The 25,007-nt window shown below is 40.6% G+C and overlaps 1 protein-coding gene across 1 annotated transcript; it reads right to left on the bottom strand.

The window, feature by feature from the left end:
- Nucleotides 1–659: 659 nt before the first annotated feature.
- Nucleotides 660–22,604, bottom strand: xrcc1 (X-ray repair complementing defective repair in Chinese hamster cells 1). Its single transcript, XM_010867839.4, has 17 exons — nucleotides 22,221–22,604; nucleotides 21,782–21,874; nucleotides 20,921–21,028; nucleotides 20,336–20,494; nucleotides 19,363–19,440; nucleotides 18,951–19,074; nucleotides 18,734–18,840; nucleotides 16,946–17,105; nucleotides 15,742–15,991; nucleotides 13,715–13,831; nucleotides 10,024–10,105; nucleotides 9,579–9,693; nucleotides 5,042–5,081; nucleotides 3,530–3,666; nucleotides 2,907–2,997; nucleotides 2,372–2,447; nucleotides 660–1,601 (listed from the first exon to the last, which is right to left on the bottom strand). Exons 1-17 carry the CDS (start codon nucleotides 22,269–22,271, stop codon nucleotides 1,494–1,496), a joined length of 1,896 nt encoding a protein of 631 aa, XP_010866141.2. The 5' UTR covers nucleotides 22,272–22,604; the 3' UTR covers nucleotides 660–1,493.
- Nucleotides 22,605–25,007: the final 2,403 nt, after the last annotated feature.

Genomic DNA, 25,007 nt, shown 5'->3' with positions numbered 1-25,007 from the left:
CCCAACTACAGTAGTCTAACTGTCTACTAAAAATGAAGAGACCACTGCACCTTTTCCTTTCCTTTCCCAAAAAGTCAAAAAGGAAGGTTTTGAGTGAGGAACAGAAGGGTTAAAATTAAGAGACCACTGCTAATTGAATGCTTCTGTTCCTCACTCAAAACATTCCTTTTCAACTTTTTTGGAAAGGACAGAAAAAGGTACAGTGGTCTCTTTTTTCTAGAGATATATCTAAAACACTCCCCCAAACAATGTTCTTGTGAAGTTTGATCCATAACCCATACAGAACAATAAAGCATATCAGACTATTCAGCCCTTTAAGGGGAACAGGGGAAATTCAAACACTACAGATAAATGTCCAAAATATCATGAATATAATTACATTCCAGTTCACTCACCTCAGGTGAACTCAGGAGGGTGGGGCTGATGGCCCACACCTGGTGTTCCAGATCTTTAGAGAAGAAAATGTTATGCAGCACCCTGATTAACATCACCAAGGGTGTACTGGAGACTTGGTGGGACCAGACGCGTCTCTTCATAAAATGCACTTCCACTCTTCCTCAACAGACAATTCTTATTACAGTTCAGTTGAAGAATAAAAACATTTAGTGCAATTTAATTTAAAATCAATTATTTTAATTAATTCACTTAATTAATCAGAAACAAACAAAAAATAAGAATCTGAAAGCCAAGACTGTAATAACTCACATCGAGGTCCTAACATATTCCCTAAATAACCAAGCAAAAACTAAAACAAAGTCACATTGAAAATGAAAGAAAATCGTATCTTTATAAGATTCAAACAGCATACAACATGAATAAAACAAAACACACATGTAATACTACAGTACTAATCTACAAATTAAACTATAAAGCCATTTATTTATCTAAAGTTGCTTGTAAAAAATAAGTTTGAAAAAGACCAACCAATCCCTGAAGCTCATTTCACATTCCTACCTAGCAACAGGGATGAAAGCCATATATTCTATGAATCTACTGTGGTCCTGAGTGTCAGCGCCCTTAAATAACTAGCTAACTCTAATGTCAGCGAATGGCATCCTATGTACTGGTGCACTACATTTGGCAAGGGATCCAGTCAAAAGTAGTGTACTACAGCACTTTAAGGATTAGAGTGCCACTTCTGACGCACCTCAGTCAAAGTTCTAACACCCACCCCACTATCAAAGACAGTCACTTATCGGGACATGAGTGGTGACTGGAACTTACATGAGCCCTGAGGTATTGGAGGTGGAAACGACCACGTCAGTGTAGGACAGAGATGTCTTTATGTACACCGGTAATAACAGTCTAACATGCGCCATCTCTGGCTGGGAAAACATTTCATTTAGCTCTCTGGGTGGCTAACGGTAAAATATAAAGAGTTTGACACAAAAGCCCAATGGCTAAGCAAAGAAAGTGTTTATGGCTTCAACACACGCCATTCATACCATTTTGACAATCCTGCTGTTTGTGTGAAAGAGCAAACTTGCAAAGTCTCAAGGGACAACAGTGTACGGCTGATATGGAAGCATCTTCTGTCGATCATTGATGGCAAATATCCATGTGGGCTTGACAAAGCTCAAATTACCATTCTCCATCAGCGCCTGTGGCAGAGAGAGACACGAGAGAGAGACAGACACGAGGGAAAGAGGGGCGCGAGAGAGAGAGAGGAGCGAGAAAGACGTGTGTGTGAGCGGTACATAATTAAGGAGTACAGTGTTTTTCAGAGACTGAACCCAAATGGCTCAACGCAAATTTCAACAGCCCAATACTTGGAATAGGCACTCTGCATTGCAGATGAGCTGGAGTGCAATACAGATGCCCCTGCCGCAGAAATACATCAAAAGGCACTACTGAACGAGTAATATTTCATCACACAACAGTGTTGCACCAAATAAGGGTCTGAGATAGGTAAACAATTTATCAAAAGATTTCCCTGAAATATGCCACTACCTTGAAGCCATTGTAAATTATGATTTTAAAGTGAAACTTATTCCAATATATAAAGTGCTAGAGAAACAACCTGGTTCAGATGTTGATCAATGTTTATCACTGTATTAGTTATTTTTTTAAATCTATTCGGGAGCACATTTCTTATTTCCGTTGTTGTTTATGAAATCCTTTTGACTTGACAAATTCATTTAAACCCAATAACACTATCCCTGTACTAGACGATCATCTGCTGCTACTACTACTACCAAATATGATCATTTGGAAGCTGGGGCGATGTGATTTCATTTCAATCCTAAAAGTGGATGAATCTGTTAAACCATTACAGTGTTTTTCGTAGTTAATGGCACCTAAACGGGCTCTGTCCTTACTTTTTTGCAAGCACAACTAAGACGGCACCTTCTAGTTTAGAGGTCAAACTCACATCTTCGAAGGAGTCATGCCATCCCTCGCCAGTGACAACAAACTGGACCTTCTCACTCATGTAGTCCTCCACCTCCCTGGAGAAGGAGAGTCAGAGATATTGGGAAGGGCAAAGTGAGCAGGAAAGAGTAAGAATAAAATCACACGTGAGTATTAATATCACAATCAATTGTATTACTTCCACATAACATTAAAGCCAGTGACTGAAATGTATCACATAAAATGTATATAGTATGTACTCCAACCAATTGGGGTTCCACACATTTGTGTTTTTACTGTAGATTATTGTTAGTTCACAGAGTTCTAGCAAATCCCATTAGCGGAGGGACAGCAGTGTAACCCTCTGATAATGCACTCCTGCCAGCTCGCCCCTGATCTCCCTGAGTGAGAGGGTAGAGTGCATAGAGACAGTCCTACAATTACTACAAGCGATTAATAAACTCAGAGATATCTTAGTTATTTGCCACTATTCCCCTTTAAGTACTACTGTTAAAGGAGAAATGTCCCCAATTCTCATTTTGTCTTTCCTTCCTTACCCATTAAAAGCTATGATGTATCGCAGGAGCAGTCGGCGGTCATTGTTGGGGAATTTGCCGTAGAGAAAGAATCGCTTTCCAGTCAGGAAATCTGAGTCCGAAAAATTATAGAGAACACAAAAGACAACTGGATGAGACCCACTGCATAGTATTGCTGTAATTATTGCCTAGAGAAAATTGGATTGCAATTTTACAGAGGCAGACTAGTTACCTGACCACACAGACAGAGAGACTGGTAAACCGGACAGACAGGGAAAGACAAGAGAACGACTGAGGGAGCCAGACACAAACCAGACCAAATATGCTAGACGCAGAGATGTCAGATTGACAGAACATACAAAAGCAAGACAACAGAATTAGCCGGTCAGTTCAGGGAATGTAGACAAGTTTGGAAAGAGTCAGATGGAAGGACAATTGACCAGCTGAAAGACAGCCAGATGGAGGGACAACTGACCGACTGGAAGACAGGCAGATGGAGGGACAACTGACAGACTGGAAGACAGCCAGATGGAGGGACAACTGACCGACTGGAAGACAGGCAGATGGAGGGACAACTGACCGACTGGAAGACAGCCAGAACAGAGGGACCAGACAGAGAAGCAGGCATGGGTAAATAGAAGGACCTGGTAGCTCTGGGATGGGCTTGTCCTCCTCGGCCTCTGCGTCTGTGTTCTCATCCGTCGACGCCCCATAAGGGTCCTCCTCCTTCATTTCCTTCCTCTCCTTCTCTCCTTTCTTCTGCCGACTTGTGCTTTCTACCCTGCAGACGAGAGAGAACACTCGTTAAACTGCTGACAGATGCTCTGCTGGTGTCATTGAATAAAAACACCACCCCTGAAAATTGTGATGCCACAAAGAGAACTGACAGAGTCAGACATTTCTGCCAACAGAACAAAGCAAACAAACTTTTAAATTACAGGAGGCGCTTGAGTGCAAGGGTTATGTTCGACTCAAGACCATTTGACTATGGACTTTTCCGTGTGGAGTGAATTATTAGATTTTGAATTAATGTACTACACCACAGTAACTACGGATTCCCCTTTCCTGCACTAGTACATTTCTATATACACATCCAGATACACGTTGCAATAAGAAAATAAAAGCATTTTTGTTGTAAATAATTCAGTTTGACAGTTATCAATTTAGAAGACCTTTGGCATGCTAAACAAACCCTGACAATATCAGCAAAATTGCAAAACGTGCACAGCTTTGAATAACAAGTAGGCACATTTCTGATCGTGCCCTTTTTTCTCTCCATTTAAAAATGTGCGAGAAAAGATAGCATTGTCACCAGACCTTGAGCACCTTGTGCTGTTGCCTGAGTTACTAAAGGACCAGAAAACAAAATACTGCTGATTTGAATCCCAGAGCTGAGTGTCCTTGAGCCAGGCTTATGCCGAATAGCTCGAACAAATCTAACTCATAAGGCCCAAATAATCAAACTAAGCATTACTAAACATAAATAAAGACTTAAAATAACAGCAGCATTGCAAACATTGCACAAACACTTCCAAGGTAAAACAGTCCCAACTTCACCCGATCCTCCAAAAAACAATGATGTCAGCCTGTCCCAGGCTGATCCCCACCAATCACAATCCACAACAAAAAGAGGTTTACGTGTGTAGTTTGGGGAGAGGGACACACTCCTGTCTGTTCCAATGGACTAGAATCAGCTGTCGCTGACATTTTGTCTTCCAACCAATTGCTTGTTTGCAAGGTTGGAATTCTGTCTTAGGATTTCCAATGGAGCATCATGTCTCTTTAAACAATTGAACCAGGGTCTGAGGCATATCGGTTTATCATTATCTCCAGGAGCAACGCAGATCCATTTCAGAAACAAGCCTCTGCAATTCACTGACAAAACCAGCTGGTTTCGTTAATCTATATCTCAGAACGATTTCTGTCATTGATCATTATTGAAGCACAACCCAGGTTGTAAAATTACAAAAGAGCTCATTTGCTGTGGTTATATAGCAGGAAGACACTGTCTCAGAACCACAGTGGGAGGACATGGGTTGGACCCACGGCACAGCATGATGACTTTCCATTGGTCATGGGTTGGACCCATGCCACAGTATAATGACTTCCCATTGGTCATGGGTTGGACCCTTGATGACTTCCCATTGGTTTCTTACCTTTTCAACTCGTCCTCTGTGTCCATGCCAGACTCATCATCTGTGGAAGAGGAAAATAATAATGACATGTTATTGATCTGCACTAGGACAAAAACATTTGGCAGAATCAGAAGAATAACATGTTATTAACCTGCATAAGAATGACCCATAATTTACCTGCTTCAAAAGAACAACATTACTTTTTTTTTTTATTTAACCAGGAAAGACTCATCAACATTAGAAATCTCTTATCAGGGGTATCCTCGCCCAGATAAGAAGCCTGTCCTAAGTCATTATTTCAGAATTACAGACAGACAACATACAACAAATTTAAGTAATTTAATAAAAAACAGAGATCCCAAAACAAGACAAAAATATTGACAAGTCAAGGAATCAGCTGTAATGTCCTTGATCAATTAATTAAATGCACACAGTGGGACAAGTTCTTCCAATTTAGAAAAGTTTAAGGTGTTCCAGCCAATGGAGCTGAGCACACAAAATGCTTTATATTCTAATTCAGTTTGGGAATTTAGGACAGTGTTTACCCAACACATTACAGAAAACAAAAAATGCAGAAATAAGATGGTAGTAAACCCCAAATGTGAATGTATACCAGTGACTCAGCCTATGGGTGACTAAAGAAGGCCAGCTAAACAAGGCATATAGAGTGCATTAAGATTAATTAACCTGCATCAGCAAAATAATATGTTATTAACGTGCATCAGAAGAAGTTGAATGGGAGACAATCCCCATATTCTTAATTAAGCACACTCCAGTGCTTAGGCCCTTGTTTAAGGTTAGTTGCCTCATACAAGTATTTTCCAATCAGTAAGAAAGGAAGCAGGAGAGGAAGCGCCTTCTACATTATTGAGGTAGACCTATCCGTTCCTCCCTCTTTTCCTGGGAAGGTGCCTTTGGTTAAAGGGGACCAGAAAAGAAAGCTGCTTGTAGTCGATTGACAGAATTCATCCCTCCTCCATCTTTTCTGACCTCAGGAGTGAAAGTAGTTGGATAACACACTCCTGTCCTAGCATTACCATAGAAATGAGAATCATGCACAAGTCTCTGGGCAGCGATTCTCTGCACAGGTACCACTTATTATGTCCCACTTGTCCTCTGAAAGTCAATTCCTCTCTCACAGTACTTTTAATGACCGTCGTCAAACCGATTATACCTCCATGCACTCCATTAAAGCAGTCCTTCCCTGCTTTATTTCTACATCCCCTTGCTCTTTCCCTCAGTCCCTTTTACCCTCACCTTTAATTCCCATTGTTTTAAGTCTTGGTGGTTTTGTCCTTCCCTCCATCGCGCCCTCAGCCAGCGACAACAGCTAATGTATTAAAGCCCATCAAGCTTTTTAACTCCTAACCTTTTCTGTGCTCACTTAAGTAAGAACTGGGTCAAACGGAAATAATATCAACGTGAATATCGGCGAGAAAATACGATGGAACAAGTTTCTGGAAATTTGTGTCAGCCAGACAATGTCTCTTCATCATCACTTTTTCAACCATAACTCAGAGGTCTTTCATTCATCTACAATAAACACTATCTAGTAACCTCGAAAGAGGCAACAATAACTGTATTCAGAACTGCATTCCGTATTTCCGTTGTTCGCCGTAAACGCACTGTTCTACTGAATATCTGAAGAAATCTTGACTGTTCTGGATAATCAAAATGTCAACCAGAGAATCATCGTTCATCAGTCAAAGGTACATGGTGTCTCAACCCTCTCTATTTCCTCTCTCCATTACTTCTTGGGGGAAGGCTATCCCTTTTACCACCTGCTCAATCTCCTCTTCCGTCTGTCTCAGGTGTAGCTCAGCTATCTCTTAATCAAGCAAGATGTCTGAAGACTTCTCCACAAGCACCCTTTAAGTGCACCTCAAAGATATTGCCTTAGCAACGCTTAGGCCTTTCTCTTATGGCAGTTAGTTGGGAGTGACCACGAATTAAAGAAGTAGGGTCAATAAACATTGAATGAACAACTGAGTGAACAGATTCTTGATTCTTAACAAGTTAATACTTTACCGTCCTCTGTGTGTTGTCAAAGAAACATCACTATTGACGTTACCACTCATTAATTCATATAAACAATGCAAAACCGGGACACACTAAATGGGATGCTTTGAGATATACAGTATATGGGCCATTCCGCCGAATCAGAGCATTTTCCGTCCCCAGGACATTACATGTATAACTATGCATGAAAAGTATCTGTTTAATACATTATATTATTAATCAGTGTCCTGCACTTTGTCCTAATTGCAATTTGAAGATACATCATGTAGAACTTCAATAAAAACTACCTAGAACACAGAACAAATAGGATTTTAGCCCATCCCCACTCTCTAACACTACACCCCACCAGGAAATATAATGATTAGAATCCTCCAGAAATATGTTTTTGTATTATTGTGTGACTATATCCAATTTAGACATAAAAAATATTTTCTCATCGGAAATTCATAATATGTTAGCTAAATTTTAAACAACTGTTGTGTCCCCAGGTTTTCACACAGTCCTGTTACCCAGACAAATTCCTCTTTATAAAATTGTGGGACATTCCACAAGTCGCAAGAGCAACAAGAAGTAGCATAATGAGTCTCCTGAAGGCCATAGGAAGACCAAAAGTTACAGTGGATATAAATAGTCTACACACCACTGTGAAAATGGCAGGTTTTTGTGATGTAAAAGAATGAGAAAGATAAATCATGTCAGAACTTTTTCCACTTTTTAATGTGAACAATCCAAATGAAAAACAAACTGAAATTTTCAAGGGGGAAAAATGAAAAATAAAAACCTTACAATAACCTGGTTGCATAAGTGTGCACACCCTCTTATAACTGGGGATGTGGATGTGTTCAGAATTAACCAATCACCTTCAAACTTATGTTAAATAGAAGTCATTACACACCTGGCATCATTGAAGTGACTCTGATTAATCGCAAATAATGTTCAGTTGTTCTAGTAGGATCTTCCGGACATTTTCTTAGTTGCATCTCAGAGCAAAAGCCATAGTCCACAAGAGAGCTTCCAAAGCATAAGAGGGATCTTATTGTTGAAAGATATCAGTCAGGAGAAGAGTACAAAATAATTTCCAAAGCGTTAGATATATCATGGAACACAGTGAAGACAGTAATCATCAAGAGGAGAAAATATGGCACAACAGAGACATAACCAAGAACAGGACGTCCCTCCAAAATGTCTGAAAACTGGTCAGGGAGGCTTCAAGGGGCCTACAGCAACATTAAAGGAACTGCAGGAATTGCTGGCAAGTACTGGCTCTCCTGTATTCTTCATATGAATGGGCTATGGGGTAGGGTGGCAAGACGGAAGCCATTTCTTAAAAAGAAAAACATCCAAGCATGGCTGAAATTTGCAAAAACAAACATCAAGTCCGCCAAAAGCATGTGGGAAAATGTGTTATGGTCAAATGAAACCAAGGTTGAACTTTTTGGCCTTATTTCCAGAAGGAATGTTTGGCGCAAAAACAACACTGCACATCACCGAAAGAACACCATACCCACAGTGAAGCATGGTGGTAGCAGCATTATGCTTTGGGGCTGTTTTTCTTCTGCTGGAACTGGGGCCTTAGTCAGGGTGGAGGGAATAATGAACAGTTCCAAATACCAGGCAACTTTGGCACAAAACCTTCAGGCGTCCGTTAGAAAGCTGAAGATGAAGAGGAAGTTCATCTTTCAGCATGACAACGACCCAAAGCACACATCCAAATCCACAAAAGCATGGCTTCACCAGAAGAAGATTAATGTTTTGGAATGGCCCAGTCAGAGTCCAGACCTGAATCCAATTAAACATCTGTGGGGTGATCTGAAGAGGGCTGTGCACAGGAGATGTCCTCCCAATCTGACAGATTTGGAGCGCTTTTGCAAAGAAGAGTGGGCAAATATGTGCCATGCTAATAGACAAAAAGACTGAGTGCTGTAATAAAATCAAAAGGTGTTCAACAAAGTATTAGTTTAAGGGTGTGCACACCCTTAAGCAGGTTATTTTGAGTTTTTTAGTTTGTTTTTTTTGCCCTCAAAGATTTCAGTTAGATTTTCAATTGAATTATTCACGTTATAGGTCACATTAAAGGTGGAAAAGGTTCTGACATGATTTATCCTTGTCTCATTCTTTTACATCACTAGAACCTGCCATTTTAACAGGGGTGTGTAGACTTATATCCACTGTAGTTCTCACAATATGATAATAAAAAAAATGATAAAAAAGAATGTCAATCTCAACATTCAGTCCTGTTACCAAAATGATTTCTTAGATGTTATTATGTCTTTTTTTTTTAAGATAGTTTTGGTAAACCATTTGAAAGTGCTAAGTGTTCTCATGATATTATCATTGATGCCATGTGGCTACATTTCATGTATATAGGAATATTATGCTAAAACCTCGAAGGGTAACATAATTGAGGGAAAAACAAAGAAACAAGTCGACTTTTAATTTATATTTAAATAGTTGTAAGAGTTTTGGGAACTTTTACAACAGGACTGAGAAAATCTAGTTTGTCTGAACCAGGCTGGGCGTAGACATTTGTAATCCGAACCTGGTTCATCTGCGTCTGTGGAGCCTCCATACTCATCCTCATCCTTAATGGGGGTCTTAACCAGGGTCTTCTTGGGGGTTGGTAGCCGTTCATCTTCTCTTCTTTTTTGTGGAGTCTGTCGAAGAGGGAATGGAACCAAAATAATGAAGCGGGGGTGTACTGCTAGTCTATTAGTAACAGGACAGAAAAAGACCCTCATCCTCTAGTCAGTTACTAACAGAAGAGAAAAAGACCCTCATCCTCTAGTCAGTTACTAACAGGAGAGAAAAATACCCTCATCCTCTAGTCTGTTACTAACAGGAGAGAAAAATACCCTCATCCTCTAGTCTGTTACTAACAGGAGAGAAAAATACCCTCTTCCTCCTCTACTCTGTTACTAACAGGAGAGAAAAAGACCCATATCCTCCTCTAGTCAGTTACTAACAGAAGAGAAAAAGACCCTCACCTTCTCCTGTTCCTCCTCACTCTCTTCATCCTCTCCTGCATCGCTCTCCTCTGAACTGGACTCTGCTCCATCCATCAGGTACCTTGTGGAAACAGAAAGAGTGGAAATGCAGACAGAGATAATTGAACATCTTGTAGTATTTTATTACAATCACCATTAGCTGCAGCTTGTTGGACAAAAAAATAAATAAATAAATGTGAACAACAGTGATGAAGAAATGCCAATATCTGAAGCTGCAACATTTTACTCTTTGGTCCAAAATTCTTTCAAGGCCACGAAAACATAACATTTGCAGCTTTACAAACTTGTTGGATGCATTAGGACATTTTTCCAACTGAATTAGGTCCTGTGCCAGTTTGGAGTAAATGTTACTTTAAGTAGGAATAGAAGATTTGTTTAGGAACACTTGCAGAGTTTTGTGGATGTTACCAAGAAATACAGAAAATGCCCAAGGCTTCCAAAACACTCAGGAGTGATTTCATTTGACATTAAGTTAGTATACTTCAAGGGTCAAACTATATTGCCTTTGTGGACATCCTAGCATAACAACATCCATCAAGCACGAAGACGACCAAGGTCCTTTTGAAAGTGGAACCCCGGCCATGACACCAGTAAATAGGTTATGAGACACTTATCAAAGGGGAGCCAGCATGTCACAGTACCTGGAGCCACCCCACAGAGAAGGTCTGTTGACGGGAGAGTGAGCAGTATGGAGGGAGCATGCCCTTGAGGAAAGTCCTTAACCGCTCAGACATGACTGAATATTGTGGTTTGTTTTACAAGGCTTGTATTTGCCCTGTTTCTCCATCTGTCAACGAAGCATGTACACATAGAGGAGGGTAAGTCCCTACTTTTTTTAAAAGAATGTACGCGTATACATGAAATTGGGCTTTTATGAAGCAAATAAATGTCAGAATTAAAAATTAAGTCTGGTAAAGGGAATGGATGGGGTGGATTTGGGACACCTTGTTGACGTGGCTCTGAGCTGAAATGGAACCTCAAAAGTGGCAGAGCCAAACTACACACACACACTCACACTCGACTCTCAATCAGAAGTGCATTACTTTTTTCCGCACCTACACCCTCCAGCCTGTCTAGTCACCAAGACGACAGCTGGAAGGTAACGGCACAGGTGAGGGTTATCAGGCCAACTCACATGGTGGCTGCTTTACTCCGTGCTTTGATTTCTTATATCCTACAGCACTGTTTAGATTGGAAAATTTCCACTCACACCACTATATGCTTAGCGTACCGAGACAGGGCCGTCCATATCACTCTCCCAGCACTTCATCACCTCATATTCAGTATGGTTACGAACAGGAGCTTCAGAAAGTATTCAGACCTATTCACTTCCTGCACACTTAAAAATAATAATAATAATAATAATATTTTTTCTTTTTTTAAACACGCAGTACCCCAAATTAAAAAAAACGTTTTTAGAAATCTGGCCCAATTTACTGGAGGAAACGGAACAACTGCACATGGTAATAACGACATTTCTTTGTGTGTGTCTTTGAGACTTGACATGCAAATGGAAATCCTCTCTTGCAAAATGTTTAATGGTTAATGTTAATTGTTTATTTATAGTGGACCGTGAATTGCTTTATTCATATCAAGAGTGTCCGCTGATGCTTTTAAAACACCTAGCCACTCAGCGGAAGTCATCGTCTGAGTTTCGCCAGTAACCCGCCACCATGCTGAGCACAGGGGACTCAGCACCCAGAGGTTGCTAAGACTCAGAATTGAGTGCAGAAAGAATTTTGTTTTGACATCCAGACCAACGTAGAATAAAAGCAGACAGTACGACGACGAAAAAAGTTGCTCAACCCTGTAATAGAGCAGCATTGTGATGATGAACAACAAGCTACTAAATGCAGAAGTGAACAGCGTCCTCAAAGGCACCTTCATTGGTGACGTAACCATAAGAATGTCATAGTGACCCCTTCACGGTCAACACATCAACTGTGACAATGATTAGCAGTTACTCAGTCTTAGACATAAACATTTATTGAACGGACTGAATCTATCGACTCATTCTTAGATTCCAATTATGAAAAGGTCAAGGGCTTTTGAAGAGAAGAACATGGTTACAAGGCAAACACTGGTTCTTGGTTTAATTCTCATTTGCCTAAGACAACGTCTTTGTGTGGGCTTTCCTATCACCACGCCTTATCATAATCACGTTGAACAACAGAGATCCACTCCCAAATAGAACTCTACTCCTAATGAGCCAGGGCTAAGATATACGTACTAAATAGTGAAAAGAGCGCCGTTTCGTACGCACCCTGGGTCAGTGATTGCTAGAATGTTTACATAAGACACTTCAGATGTTACGGATGGATCCTTCATTAATCCAGGCAATTACTAAGCCTGTTTACCCATTTACTTCCCATTCATTCCATTGTGGCCGCTAGTTCCTCGTGATGCTACTTGAGCGTGGCGTGTCAGCACGTGCCCCTTCCCTCCTCTCCTCTGTCACTCACTTCACTTTGAAGCATTCGCTCAAGGGCAAAGGTAAAAAAAAATGCCAACTAGTTCAGTGTCGTAGATACTGTATAGAAGTATAGCTGTGTGTCACCGGTTTGCACTGGCTGGGCTGTGTGGTGTGTGTGTGTGTAATAGGGTGGTGGGCGCGTGCCTGCATGTCTGTGTGAGCACTCAACTTCTTCAAAGGAAGTGGTCATATTAATTACCCATAGCAGATGTGGCTTTTAAATAAGGAACAGACACTCAGAGCTCTCCAAAACCAGAGCCTCACAATAGACCCGGGGTGGATGAGGAACGAGGGATGAGAGAAGCAGGATGGATGAGTGGAAGGAAAAAGGGATCCTCTGTACTGAAAGTAGAGTGACTAAGGAGGTGGGCGGAGAGCTGTCTAGAGCAGACAGGGTTGCTGAACAGTGATTGGACGTGGAAACCAAACAAGTGTGCCCTGAAGTAGGACACTAATCCTAACGTACATCCGTGCAACACACAAACCTTCACGTTACGAAGACACCATCAGAGTCAATGAGCTTATTGTGAGGAACGGTTTAAAACCCAGTGTTAGAAAACATAGTTTGTGTGTTTTGATACACTGATACACATCCCAAAGACTTTAAATACAAATAAATGCTAACATACGCAAATGCATTCCAATATTGCCACTGCTACTTTATTGGCAAAGTAAGTAAGATCAAGCTTTTGAACACGTCTTGAAGCAAGTATCCAGGTCAGTGAACTCATTGAAGCAGTGACTGTAAAGAGAAAACTCAGCTTTGAAAACCTCAACAGTTCAACAGTTACTTACTATCAAAGGCCTGGCTTTGATGAACACGAGATTCAGTTATGTAATTTGAAGAAGCCATTGATCTGACTGAACATAAGGGCTCTTCACTGGGCTCATAAATGAGGACGGTCATCATTCTAGGATAACAGGAGGCTGAACAAACTATCACAGCGGCCTTGACTCAAACCACGCGGGCACAGGTGAAGCCTTGGCAAACTGCGCTAAGAAATGTCATTCAGTGCCAACTTCAATTAATTTGCTTGATTCAAAGACCTTTGAAGTGAATGCCTTCAGATAGTGCGTGGATGGCAGAGACTGAAAACCCATTCATTTGAAACATACTTCCTATTCGAAATGTACTTGGTCCCAATAACCATTCACTGTCCTTTCTCTAGCGGTTTTTCCACCTCCCTCTCCACTTACTGTTTAAACGAGATGTTCTGCTTCCTCTTGTGGCAGTCCAGCACCCACTCTTTCCTGACGATGATGCCTCCTGCTGACTTCACCTGGCTGTACTTGGGGGTGTTGGAGAAGGCACAGCTGGAGAAAGGAAATAAGATTGCTGCTTAACCCCACGCATCCCAAATCCCCAAAGCAACAATCCTTCTCATTGCAATCAGGGACCAATTTAGACCTGGTACACTGGGTGGGTGACAGTAATGATGAGGTAGGACAGAAAACCAGCAGGCTCCGGACCTCGGAGGATAAGAGTGGAGTACCCTGATCCGTTTGGTGCACTACTTTAGACCAGGACTCAAAGGGACAGTGGCTGCAAACATCCTCCTATCCCCTCTACATTGTTGTGGACTAAACTGAGAAAAGACCTGCGTGAAGTTGCCCCCCGCCCCCACCCAACACAAAACGTTGGCAGAATGGGCTTAATTGTTTGTGCTCTGTTTGTGCGTTAACATTTTCATTTGTGCTGCTATATTTTTTTTAGATATAAATAAATATTTTATAGGTCATTCTGAGGTCACTCAGCCCCCCAACCAGCTCCAAATTCACTCAAAATAGGCTCAGTCATTTGTGCTCTGTTGGTGCTGGTAAAGGTTATGTTTTTGGTAACATATATGTTTTTGGTAACATATATTTCTACTGAATAGTAAAGACAATGCACTCTCTTTCCACTATAGCTCTGTCATTACATATTTAACTGTATCGGTAGGAAAGACAGTGGCAAAAACAAAACTTTAACCAGCACAAGCGATTTGGCTTAATTTGAGTGGATTTGGAGCATGTTGGGGGGCTGAGTGACCTCAGAATGATCTATAAAATATTTAGACTAATATCAAAAAAATTACAGCAGCACAAACAAAACGTTGACCGGCACAAACGGAGCACAAATGATAGAAGGCATTTTACCGGTGTGAAGTTGCACCCCCCAACGCAAAAGTACAGCGAAAAAGGCTTAACTGTTTGTGCTGTGATAATTTTTTTGATATTAAAGAACATTTTATTGGCCAAATTCCCTCAAAAAAAGCTCAATCGTTTGTGCCAGTAAAAGTTTTGTTATTGCGACTGCCTTTCTTACGGACACAGTTGAAGACGTAATGACAGAGCTATAGTGGAAATAGAGTAAAACCAATGCACTATCCAGAAGGGGCGTTATTAGGCCTGAGAGTCCGGGGCTATAGCCCGGATCTATTCATCACTAATTCCCATAATGGCCTTAATTAAAGCCCTCAAAAAATAATATAACGCCAATGTTTTGGGTCCTCTGGGTGTTATTCAAGCAGCAGATCTACTTCACACTATTAGGCACGTGCGCATTTTGTGCAAGTCCGCCGAGAGAGAGTAAGCCCTCCGGTTACAGGGCGTGTCATTGTTGGCACCTGATTCTTGCGCCTATAGATATACAGAATTTTTTTTGAATCATTATTTTAAGATAAATATAAGAAGTGCAGCTGAAGAGCTGATGTCTGAATGACAATGTATAAGTGTAGGCAGCTGGCATGTACATTCAAATGTTCTTCCACCCACTCTTTCTGCACAGGGGTGAGGCTAAGCTTCCAATGCATTGTGATCCTAGCAATGCCTCTGGTATCCAATAGAAATGTAGCTAATGTACCAAAAATGTTGTAGCCCAAATGAAACTTGTGTGTGCTGAAGGATATAGGAAGAGTATTGTGAAGGACACATATTGGACTTTTGAGCGTTTTAATGGAAATCATTGTGTCCCACTGACAAACTACTCACCCTTCTTGATAATACTATTCCTGATTTCCCTACAAATATTACTAATACTTATAGTACAAAATACGAGCCACACGCTTTGTCAAATTCCACACAATACCTGTTAAGCGGTTTCCAACGCCTTCACGTTTTCAACTCATTCAACAGAGAATTTACCTGAACCAATTAAGATTACAGTGAAAACACAGCTAGAGAGTACAACCTAAACTACCAGCTCCCTATCCCTGCATTTCCTCCATCCCCACTCCTCTACTCACATGAGATGCGTGGCATCAGGGGTCCAGTCGGGACGGTACTTGGCCCCCATGGCCAGGGCCTTGTCCCTCAGGTCTGCCCGGAAAGGGTTCTGGAAGCCACTCAGCACAAACACCACTCCCTCCATGACCTTGTTGAGGGGGACTGGGGCCTCTGAGGAGCTGGACCTGGCTTTGGAAGATCTGCTTTTGGCTTCTGGTTTGGACTGGACATCCCTCTTCTTTTTTTCAGAGGTTTTCTGAGCAGGGGAGGCTTCAAGACAGGACAGTCCGTAAGACTAAAGGTTGGAATATAATTTGGTCGTACGGCAGAATGAATGATTTCTCATCCGCATGCAAATGTTTTCAGCATGTATACTCCTATTATGTTTTGTCAAAAAAAAAGTGGGTGGAAGAGGGGAAAACAGCAATAATACTACCCTAATGTGAGCCTATATGACCCAAAAAAGCTAGAAAATTATTAGAGCACAATCTGACGAAAGATCCAAAAAAATGCACAAATTGTGAACCTTCCTGCAACAAAAAGTGAAAGTATACATTGGCCTTTAGGCTGGTGAATTCATTTATTAACCCAAGGAGAAGAAAGGAGTGAATCGTGTTAACACATTTTTATATATTTTTGCATCCAAAAATTCTGAACAGCTTTTCACATCTTAGTTACCCAGGAAGTTGCCTGAATTATAGGAATTGAGGAAGTTGCTCAATATAAAGTTACACTCTGTACACCCGAAAAGTAAAAAAACTGCTAAATAAAACTGACATATAAGTCTCCAAAACCCTAATCTTGCAAAGCCATACCCAAAGCAAATGCTGTCACAAGGCTTGTAAACCATGTATTTGCTGTATTTGATAGAGCAAACAATACACTTGCAATGTACAATACTTCACCATCATGACAGATATTGCTTTATTGGATTTGAAAATAAATAATAAATATAATCTACATTTGTAAAACATCCCAAAACAATAGCTGTTTGAGTCTGGTTGTGTGTATGTGGGGGGGGTCAGTGTTTTGGACATCTTTTTGACAACCATAGTAGTGTTGTTCATTGGTTATGCTTAGGCTGGATGTCTGAATGGCTGGCTGCATGACTGGCTGGCTGACTGCGTGACCGGCTGGCTGGCTGACTGCGTGACCGGCTGGCTGGCTGACTGCGTGACCGGCTGGCTGGCTGACTGCGTGACCGGCTGGCTCTGTGTTTTTTACCTTTGGGAGTGTTGAGGCTGGGGGGACTGGGTTTGGTCTTTGGTTTGGGGGTGGTAGAGCCTCGTTCAGGGGAGCCCATGGGACTGGGTTTCTTTGAGGGGGGCGGAGCAAGGGCAGACTGGCGCTCCTTAGTGAACTCAAACTTCCTCTTAACCGGGGCCTGGTAAAGACAAGATAAGGAACGAGAGATACAGAGTTACCCTTGGAGAATTCATAATATATGTACCATTTGTAAAGACAACATGAGTGAGCAGGCAAAACACATGTCTTTTTTTTCTTATAGGATTCACATTCAACTGTAGGTCATAACAGAATGGCACAATCATAAAACAAAACATGGCAACACATTTTTTTTTTACTGACCTCTGTTCAGAAGTCTGTATACCCTTAGTTCTTAATACTGGGTATTGCCCCTTGTCTGCCAGTATTTTCTGATAGCATGCGGCATTCATCTTACCATAAATTTTCACAAGATTCCCAGTGCCTTTAGAGCTCACACACACCCAAAACATCAATGAGCCACCACCATGCTTCACAGTGGGGATGGTATTCTGTTCACTACAGGCCTTGTTGACCCCTCCTCAAACATAGCGCTTATGGTTGCGAGAATAAACGAGAATAAAGCTCTATTTTGTTCTCGTCACCCCAAATTACAGTGTGCCAGAAGCTGTGATGCGTGTCAAGGTGTTGACAGGTATATTGTAACAGGGATTTTTTGTGGCATTGGTGCAGTAAAGGCTTCTTTCTGGCAACTAGACCATGCAGCTCATTTTTGTTCAAGTATCGTCGTATTGTGCTCCTTGAAACAACCACACCGTCTTTTTCCAGAGCATCCTGTATTTCCCCTGAAGTACAGGCTGTGTTTTTTTTGTGTGTCCCAAACAATTCTTCTGGCAGTTTTGGCTGAAATCTTTCTTTGTCGGCTTAGTATCAAGAGATCTCCAAATGTTCCACTTTTTAATAAGTGATTGAACAGTACTGACTGGCAAAGCTTTGGATATGTTTTTATATCCTTTTCCATCTTTATAAAGTTCCATTACCTTGTTAAGCAGGTCTTTTGACAGTTCTTTTCTGTTCCTCATGGCTCAGTATCTAGCCTGCTCAGTGCATCCATGTGAGAGCTAACAACCATTTATACGAAGACACTAATTGCAATTTAATTAGCCACAGGTGTGGGAAATTCACCTTTAATTATCATTTTCACCTGTGTGTGTCACCTTGTTTGTCTGTAACAAGGCCAAACATTCAAGGGTATGTAAAATTTTGATTTGTGCCATTTGGGTGATTTCTGTTATCATTATGATTTAAAAAGGAGCTAATAATAATAAATGACTTCATATAATCACTATCCTTAAATAAAACACTTTTTATGCATGATCAGTCATATTTTCAAAATCAATGCCAAAATTTCACATTTTCTGCCAGGGTTCGCTAACTTATGAGCACTACTGTATAAAGTAAAGCGTCCTAATGGTCAACATAAGGAACTGGAGGTAACATTAATCCACATTAGTTATTAGGGCCCAGTCAACCATACACTATTGTATCAACAGTAAAAATAAACACATGGCACCTGATTTTAATATGGCTGCATAAAGCACTGGTCAAAACAGCCCACTACAGAGACAATGAGATGACATTTGAAACAAGCAGCATCATGCTAGGAGATGAAGGTCGTTTAATGTTAATTAGGAGTCATGCTGTGCCCAAAGGTATATTTCCTAAAAGAGCCCTGAATCTTGAATGTGCACCAGTCGGGTCCCAGAAACACCATGCCCTGCCTCTTACCTGTGGTGAGGGAGAGGTGGAGGATGTCGGGGCTAAAGAGGACCCAGACCCAGACACTGACTGCAGTGCTGCCGCTGCATAGCTCAGCTTCTCAGTCTGTGGCGAGACTGTTGAGGGAGGACATCACACACCCCATCAGCAGACCTTACGTGGCCTACCATTCAGTCAGTACACATACATGTCAATAAGGAACGTTATGGAGTACCAGCAGGCTTACCTTTGAGGGCTGGGCTGGGTTTGGAGGTGCTCTCTCTGTTGAAGAAGAGGGCGCCCGGCTGTAAACTAGGGCCGACTGAGGGGGAGTCATCCTTCACCCGGAACTGGCCCAGCTTAGTCAGTTTCTGTCATAGGTAAAATTTGTGTTGGGAGAGAAGATTTTTGGAAATGACAGTGCACTTAAAGCTGTTCACAGTATAAACTCCAAATTCAAAATAAATGCAGCAGATTTTTTTTTTTTTTTTATGTGCTGCTCAAATGTGGTCTAGACTACAGCCACCCCACCTGTGTGGAAGCAACAAGGTACATTAATCTGTTGGAAAATATTCCAACATCAGTCATCAACCCAAATGAATACAAAAAATGGGCAACTCTCAGGGCTTCAAGAGGAATAGAAGCAGAGTTTCTCTTACTGGAGGAGTTGTGGGTTGTGGATCACTTTTGTCGGGTGGTGAATGGAACTTCACAAAGGCCAGTCCATACGCTATTGTCTGACAGTGAAAATAAAACAGTTTGTTCAGTCAAATTATTATTTGACATGTAAATAAAATACAATCACATTTACAGTGCTGTGGAAAAGTATTTGACGCTATCTTATTTTACTGTTAGATTTTTTACCAAAACCTTACATGAATGGATCCAGAATGATAAAAGAAACTGTACATACTGATTTCATGTACTTAAATATGCAGTCTATGGATGAGTGAAAAGAGTAGCATTTTGGACAACGTTTTTCTTGTTATGTCTGCCAAAAACCAAACGTTTTGTGGGTTGTCTCGATGTCTTGAGAAATGTTTTGGGAGTCACTGAATGTAATATATTCATATGTGAAAAAGCAAGTAAACCCACTGGAAAGCTGTCTTTTTTATATACTTGAAGTCTGACAGATAAAGGTAAGCAAAGTTAACAAATGACAAAGATTATGCTTATCATTCATTAAATACAAACAAACGCAATTCCATAGTGCTATGTTATAAATTAAAGTTTTCCCACATGCGTGAGTGTGGATTCCTAATAATAATGTAGCTGTGCTGCTATTTCATTTTACGAGGAGCAACTAAAATGAAGCATATGCTTTAACTGAGCTCTAATCTGGGTCATTCTGTCTGAAGCACATGCAGTTCTTACATGAAAGGCTTCAAGCGACTATCTAATCAACGCATCAGCAAAGTGAAAACCTAACAAGATATCTGGCAAATCAATGTTCAGCAACATGTTAATGCTTTCCCTGTCAGTGGTTGGATCATCAACTAATAGCAGCTACTGAGCTTGCCTTTACAGTACCTGCTTTCCTAGAAGAAACACCTTTAATGCCATTGGACAAATGCATGCCAGTCGTCATCACAATGCTGTCTGACCACATGTTCTTGGTGGCGTGTGACTCACCTTGCTGTATGGCTGGCTGCATATAATCTTGACACGGTCCCATTTCTCCTGGGCATGAGCCTTCACCAGCTGGTTAGGGCCAAAGAAGCGCACTCTGTTGGTGTTGGTCCCGTTGCGACTCTCTGTTGGGGACATGAAGGAGGACGTGACCAGCAGAACCTGTGAGAGATAGAAAAATAATTGCATGATTTGGATAAAATATTTAACTTTGTTTCTTTTAGCCAAAAATGCAATTACGATGTATTATTAGGATGATGCATAATTTCCAAACAGTGTAAACAGCAGAGATTACCTCAATTCAGAATAGGGATTGAAAAAAATCACAGTGTGTTAATAAACTGAATAAAAAACAAGTTAAATTGGAGACGTTAAGTGTTTTTAACACCTTTTACTGATTTGAAGGTACAGCCTGTGTCAGAACACTGAAGAATATATTCATGTCACGCAATGGCGTTTGCTATGTTTGTTCCGTTACCATAGCTAGTTTTTCTCAATATATTAAGTATGTTGGTAGGCAATGACATAAAAGCCGAAACTACTACAAACTCCACAAAAAATACTACAAACAGGAATATGGTGGCATACCTCAAAGTCCTGGTCTTTCATGGAGGTTGAGTGTCCCACCAGGACCTCAATGAAAGCAGAACCTTCATTTCCCATGTCTATGCTGTGCACCTGCTCTTCTTTCTCAAACTGAAACAACAGGAAAAACGAAAGTGGTTAGAAAGTACAAAATAGTTCAAATCACAACAAGGAATTCAATTGCACTACATAAAATGCTGGAAAATATTTCATACTGTCTATAACAAAGTTTGAATAATGCTGTATTTAAATTTACTACTGAACATTTAAATCACATCTATTCATATTTCAGCTACTGGATAGAGTTGAATGCATCCAAATGGAATGACCAAAAAATTATGAAGTAATACTATTAGTATACATTCAATGCCATCTCATAGGCAAAATACTTAAGGATTAATCTAACTAGTTTTTTTACTGTACGCTGAAAACTGGAAAAAGTAACTTTATTTTGTTGTGCAATGATTGGTTTTATATAAGAGGTAATCTGAGACAATATCCACTTTGAAGTCAGCTGGTCTGTATATTGTTTGGATGTTTCCATTTCTGGTTTGCATTTTCAAAACAATGGCAGAGTAAAAAAATCTCTGATTCTTCCCACATCCCATCACATCAGGAGTATGAAAATCCAAACTAGAAATAAAAGCACCCCAAAACATAAAGTTAATAAAACTTTACTTTGGACAATTAATCTGCACTTCCTACTACCCAAATAACAAACCAGACAGATATACATTTAAGGATACATTTTTTGTACTATTTTAGTCAACATTCTGGCTTGTCGATAAAAGTATTTTCTCTGGCAACATGTAACAGATGGATAACCCATGGAACAAAAAATAAAAGCCTGATGTTTAGGCACACCTGAATAATAACTGAGGTTTGTTTCTCCCCAGGTCTCGCTGCTTTCCATTTCCTGTAGGTGTCAGAACTCAGCAGGTTATCAGCCTTGTGAGTCTGTAATACAAGAAGATCAGGACTAACTACACCAAATTATAACACAAACTGCTGCTGTTACCACTGACAACTGTAGTTGGCTACTATTTGCTTTCACTAAGACATCAGATTCAAGAATGATTAAACGGTAGCGCATGCAAATACAATGCCGTACTATTACAACGATTATTTGAAATCGGTGTGCTACAATAAAGTAATAAACAGTGACTGTACATACAGGACAATAGAGTCAACATAGTCTCTCAATCAGAAGAAAACTTTAAAAACTATGTAGCTAGCAAGCTAACAAGTTATTATACTGGAAGTAGGAGGCTAACAATTTAGCCTAGCCAATTGGACAACTTACATTGTCTTCGGTGCTGCAAGACACGATGTGCTTGAGTTTTATCTCCGGCATGTTGCGTACGTCACTTGACTTGTGTCGAAAAAGTGCAGTGACAAGTTATTTGTGTTTTGAAGCTATATAGCCTAGCTAGGTAGCAATTGGTTAGGTAACAAGTAGCAGACAATGGAACACGTTCATAGTTAGCTGGCTAGTCCATAGCAAGTAAAACGCCTCTAAATGTTCTATACAACCACACTGTTTGACACTGTCTTTGTCTCTGCATTGTATTTTACTTCCATGTGAATGTGATTATAATGTAAAGGCGAAGAATAAAAGTAAACGTATTTTAGGTTGAAAATGTGACCACTCTAAATTTCACATCAAAATCCCTCTCGATTCACAACTTTCGACGTAACTTCCGGTAAATTATTTTAACCAATCAAAACAACAGTTTGCAAATGGTATCAGTCTCCTCCAGCCTGGGCTGTGTTCGGTCGTTTGTCATGTCTGTGCTTAGAGAAGGAACATAGCAAGGCGGGGGAGGGGGGGTCCTGTTTCTCCAGGACCATCATTGCAACTTACCTGTAGCTCTGCATACTTCTATCATCTGACTAGTACTCATTTTCTCACTGCTCTCAACTTTTATTTTCTGAGACTGCCCAAAACGGATGAATATCACTGCCATCCTGACACTCACTGTGAATGAAAGCTGACTAATAAAACTGCTTGCACTTTAATCAAACAAACACTAATAATGCAATTTATTATAAGCAAATACAGCTATACAGTATACTATAAGAATATGCAATCAATGAAAATGAATACTGTCTGCACAAATAACACATGCAGCGCAACATAAATGATTGACACTTTAGGCAGACTTCACCTGGGCTTTCTGAAATTTCTAACCAAATCATTAACGTAAGACATTAACGTTAGTTGAAAACACACAGGAGCACCAATGTGGTGGTTGACTGATTAGCACTCGCAAATCAGCCCATTTTCACCCAAAACCTTTGTTTACACTCCAGGCAATTACTGACGCTTTTTAGCCAACTATTATTCATTTCCACAATTACAGTTCCAGTGCAAAATGACGTGTTGATGTTTAAACAATCACAATCGACAGGAAGATATACGTAACACTCATATTACATTTTAGTTTTCCACTTTTTAATACCTTTGAAAGTAATAAGAGAGTACAGTGTTTGTCATAGAATGTACGTACCAATAGCAATTGACCTACTGCTTCTGTGGTACAGCAACAACACTTGGACAAACTACACCCAGAACTGCAGAAAACCGTAAAACTAGAACCAGTAGTAATAATGTCAATTTGTTACGTTTAGTTATGATTATGTTTACATATGCTAATGATTATTTTTGGACGGCGGTGCATGGTTGCCTCTTATAGCATAGCACATTTTTTATTTTATTTATTTGTCAATATATTGGGGGGAACATTTTGAGCGTATCTGAATATTGGGGGGGATGTGTCCCCCCCAACATATATTGTGATTACGGCCTTGGAACATGGTATGCGTTCTTATCCGAAGTAGAAGCACAGGGAAAAACTTTATTGGTCAAAGCAGTGTAGGACCAGAACATATGTATTGTAACCAGTTATGCATCTGTATTCATATTGCATTTACAGACTTAATTGATTTCATTATATTGGATAGTTCGTGTAGGTGGAATGACTTTTTTGCTTCAATGACCACCAATCAATCCTCTGTTATGGGTAGCAAGTGAAGAGGCACCTTTGTATCTCTTCATGTACAGTTGTTGTTCCACAGTGACAGAGAAATATAGTTCTGCATTGAACAATTGCATGAAATACATGCAGTTATTGTTTTATAATAGAGGAGAATAAAACAAGAATTATTGTAAAATACCATATGGTACAAGGTTATTATACAGACATAATGCATAAAATACTGTAACATCATACCATATGAAACAACTGATTGTCAGGTAAAGTACATTCAAGTTGTTGTCCACCACCATGCATTTATGATGTAAAGGGCAGCGAAGTGTGCACTTCTCTATTAAATGTACTGCAATATTTCATGGAGCACATACACTGATCAGCCATACCATTATGACCACCTGCCTAATATTGAGTATGTCCCCCTTTTGCTGCCAAAACAGCCCTGACCCGTCGAGGCATGGACTCCACTAGACCTCTGAAGGTGTGCTGTGGTATCTGGCACCAACACTTTAGCAGCAGATCCTTTAAGTCCTGTAAGTTGCGATGTGGGGCCTTCATGGATCAGACTTGTTTGTCCAGCACATCTCACAGATGCTTGATTGGATTGATATCTGGGGAATATGGAGGCATAGTAAAGGCCAATGCCATCAATACCGTTGCCAATCCTTAGGTAGGTGGCACGTGTCAAAGTAACATCCACATGAATGGCAGGACCCAAGGTTTCCCAGCAGAACATTGCCCAAAGCATCACACTGCCTCTGCTGGCTTGCCTCTGTCCTGTAGTGCAACGTGGTGCCATGTGTTCTCTAGGTAAGCGACATGTTTTTTGATGTAAAAGGAAACGTGCTTCAGACCAGGGCCTCTTCTTCCATTGCTCCATGGTCCAGTTCTGATGCTCACATGCCCATTGTAGGCGCTTTTGACAGTGGACAGGGGTCAGCATGGGCACCCTGACTGGTCTGCAGCTACACAGCCCCGTACACAACAAACTTTGATGCACTGTGTGTTCTGACACCAGCATCAGTACCAGCATTAACTTTTCAGCTATTTGAGCTACAGTAGCTCATCTGTTGGATCCCACCACACGAGTCACTGTT

The sequence above is a fragment of the Esox lucius genome, chromosome 20 (genome assembly GCF_011004845.1).
Source record: "Esox lucius isolate fEsoLuc1 chromosome 20, fEsoLuc1.pri, whole genome shotgun sequence".
NCBI classification, from domain to species: domain Eukaryota; kingdom Metazoa; phylum Chordata; class Actinopteri; order Esociformes; family Esocidae; genus Esox; species Esox lucius.
The sequence above is the reverse complement of the archived record's forward strand: the minus strand, read 5'-3'. Positions and strand labels throughout refer to the sequence as shown.

What these genes read in the sequence shown, in the direction of transcription:
- xrcc1 (XM_010867839.4), bottom strand. Translation starts at nt 22,271, where the DNA reads ATGCCGGAGATAAAACTCAAGCACATCGTGTCTTGCAGCACCGAAGAC. An exon ending in CTTGCAGCACCGAAGACAAT is followed by an intron (nt 21,875 to 22,220) that starts GTAAGTTGTCCA and finishes CTTGTATTACAG; the next exon opens with ACTCACAAGGCTGATAACCT. An exon ending in ACCCAGCCCAGCCCTCAAAG is followed by an intron (nt 18,841 to 18,950) that starts GTAAGCCTGCTG and finishes CTCCCTCAACAG; the next exon opens with TCTCGCCACAGACTGAGAAG.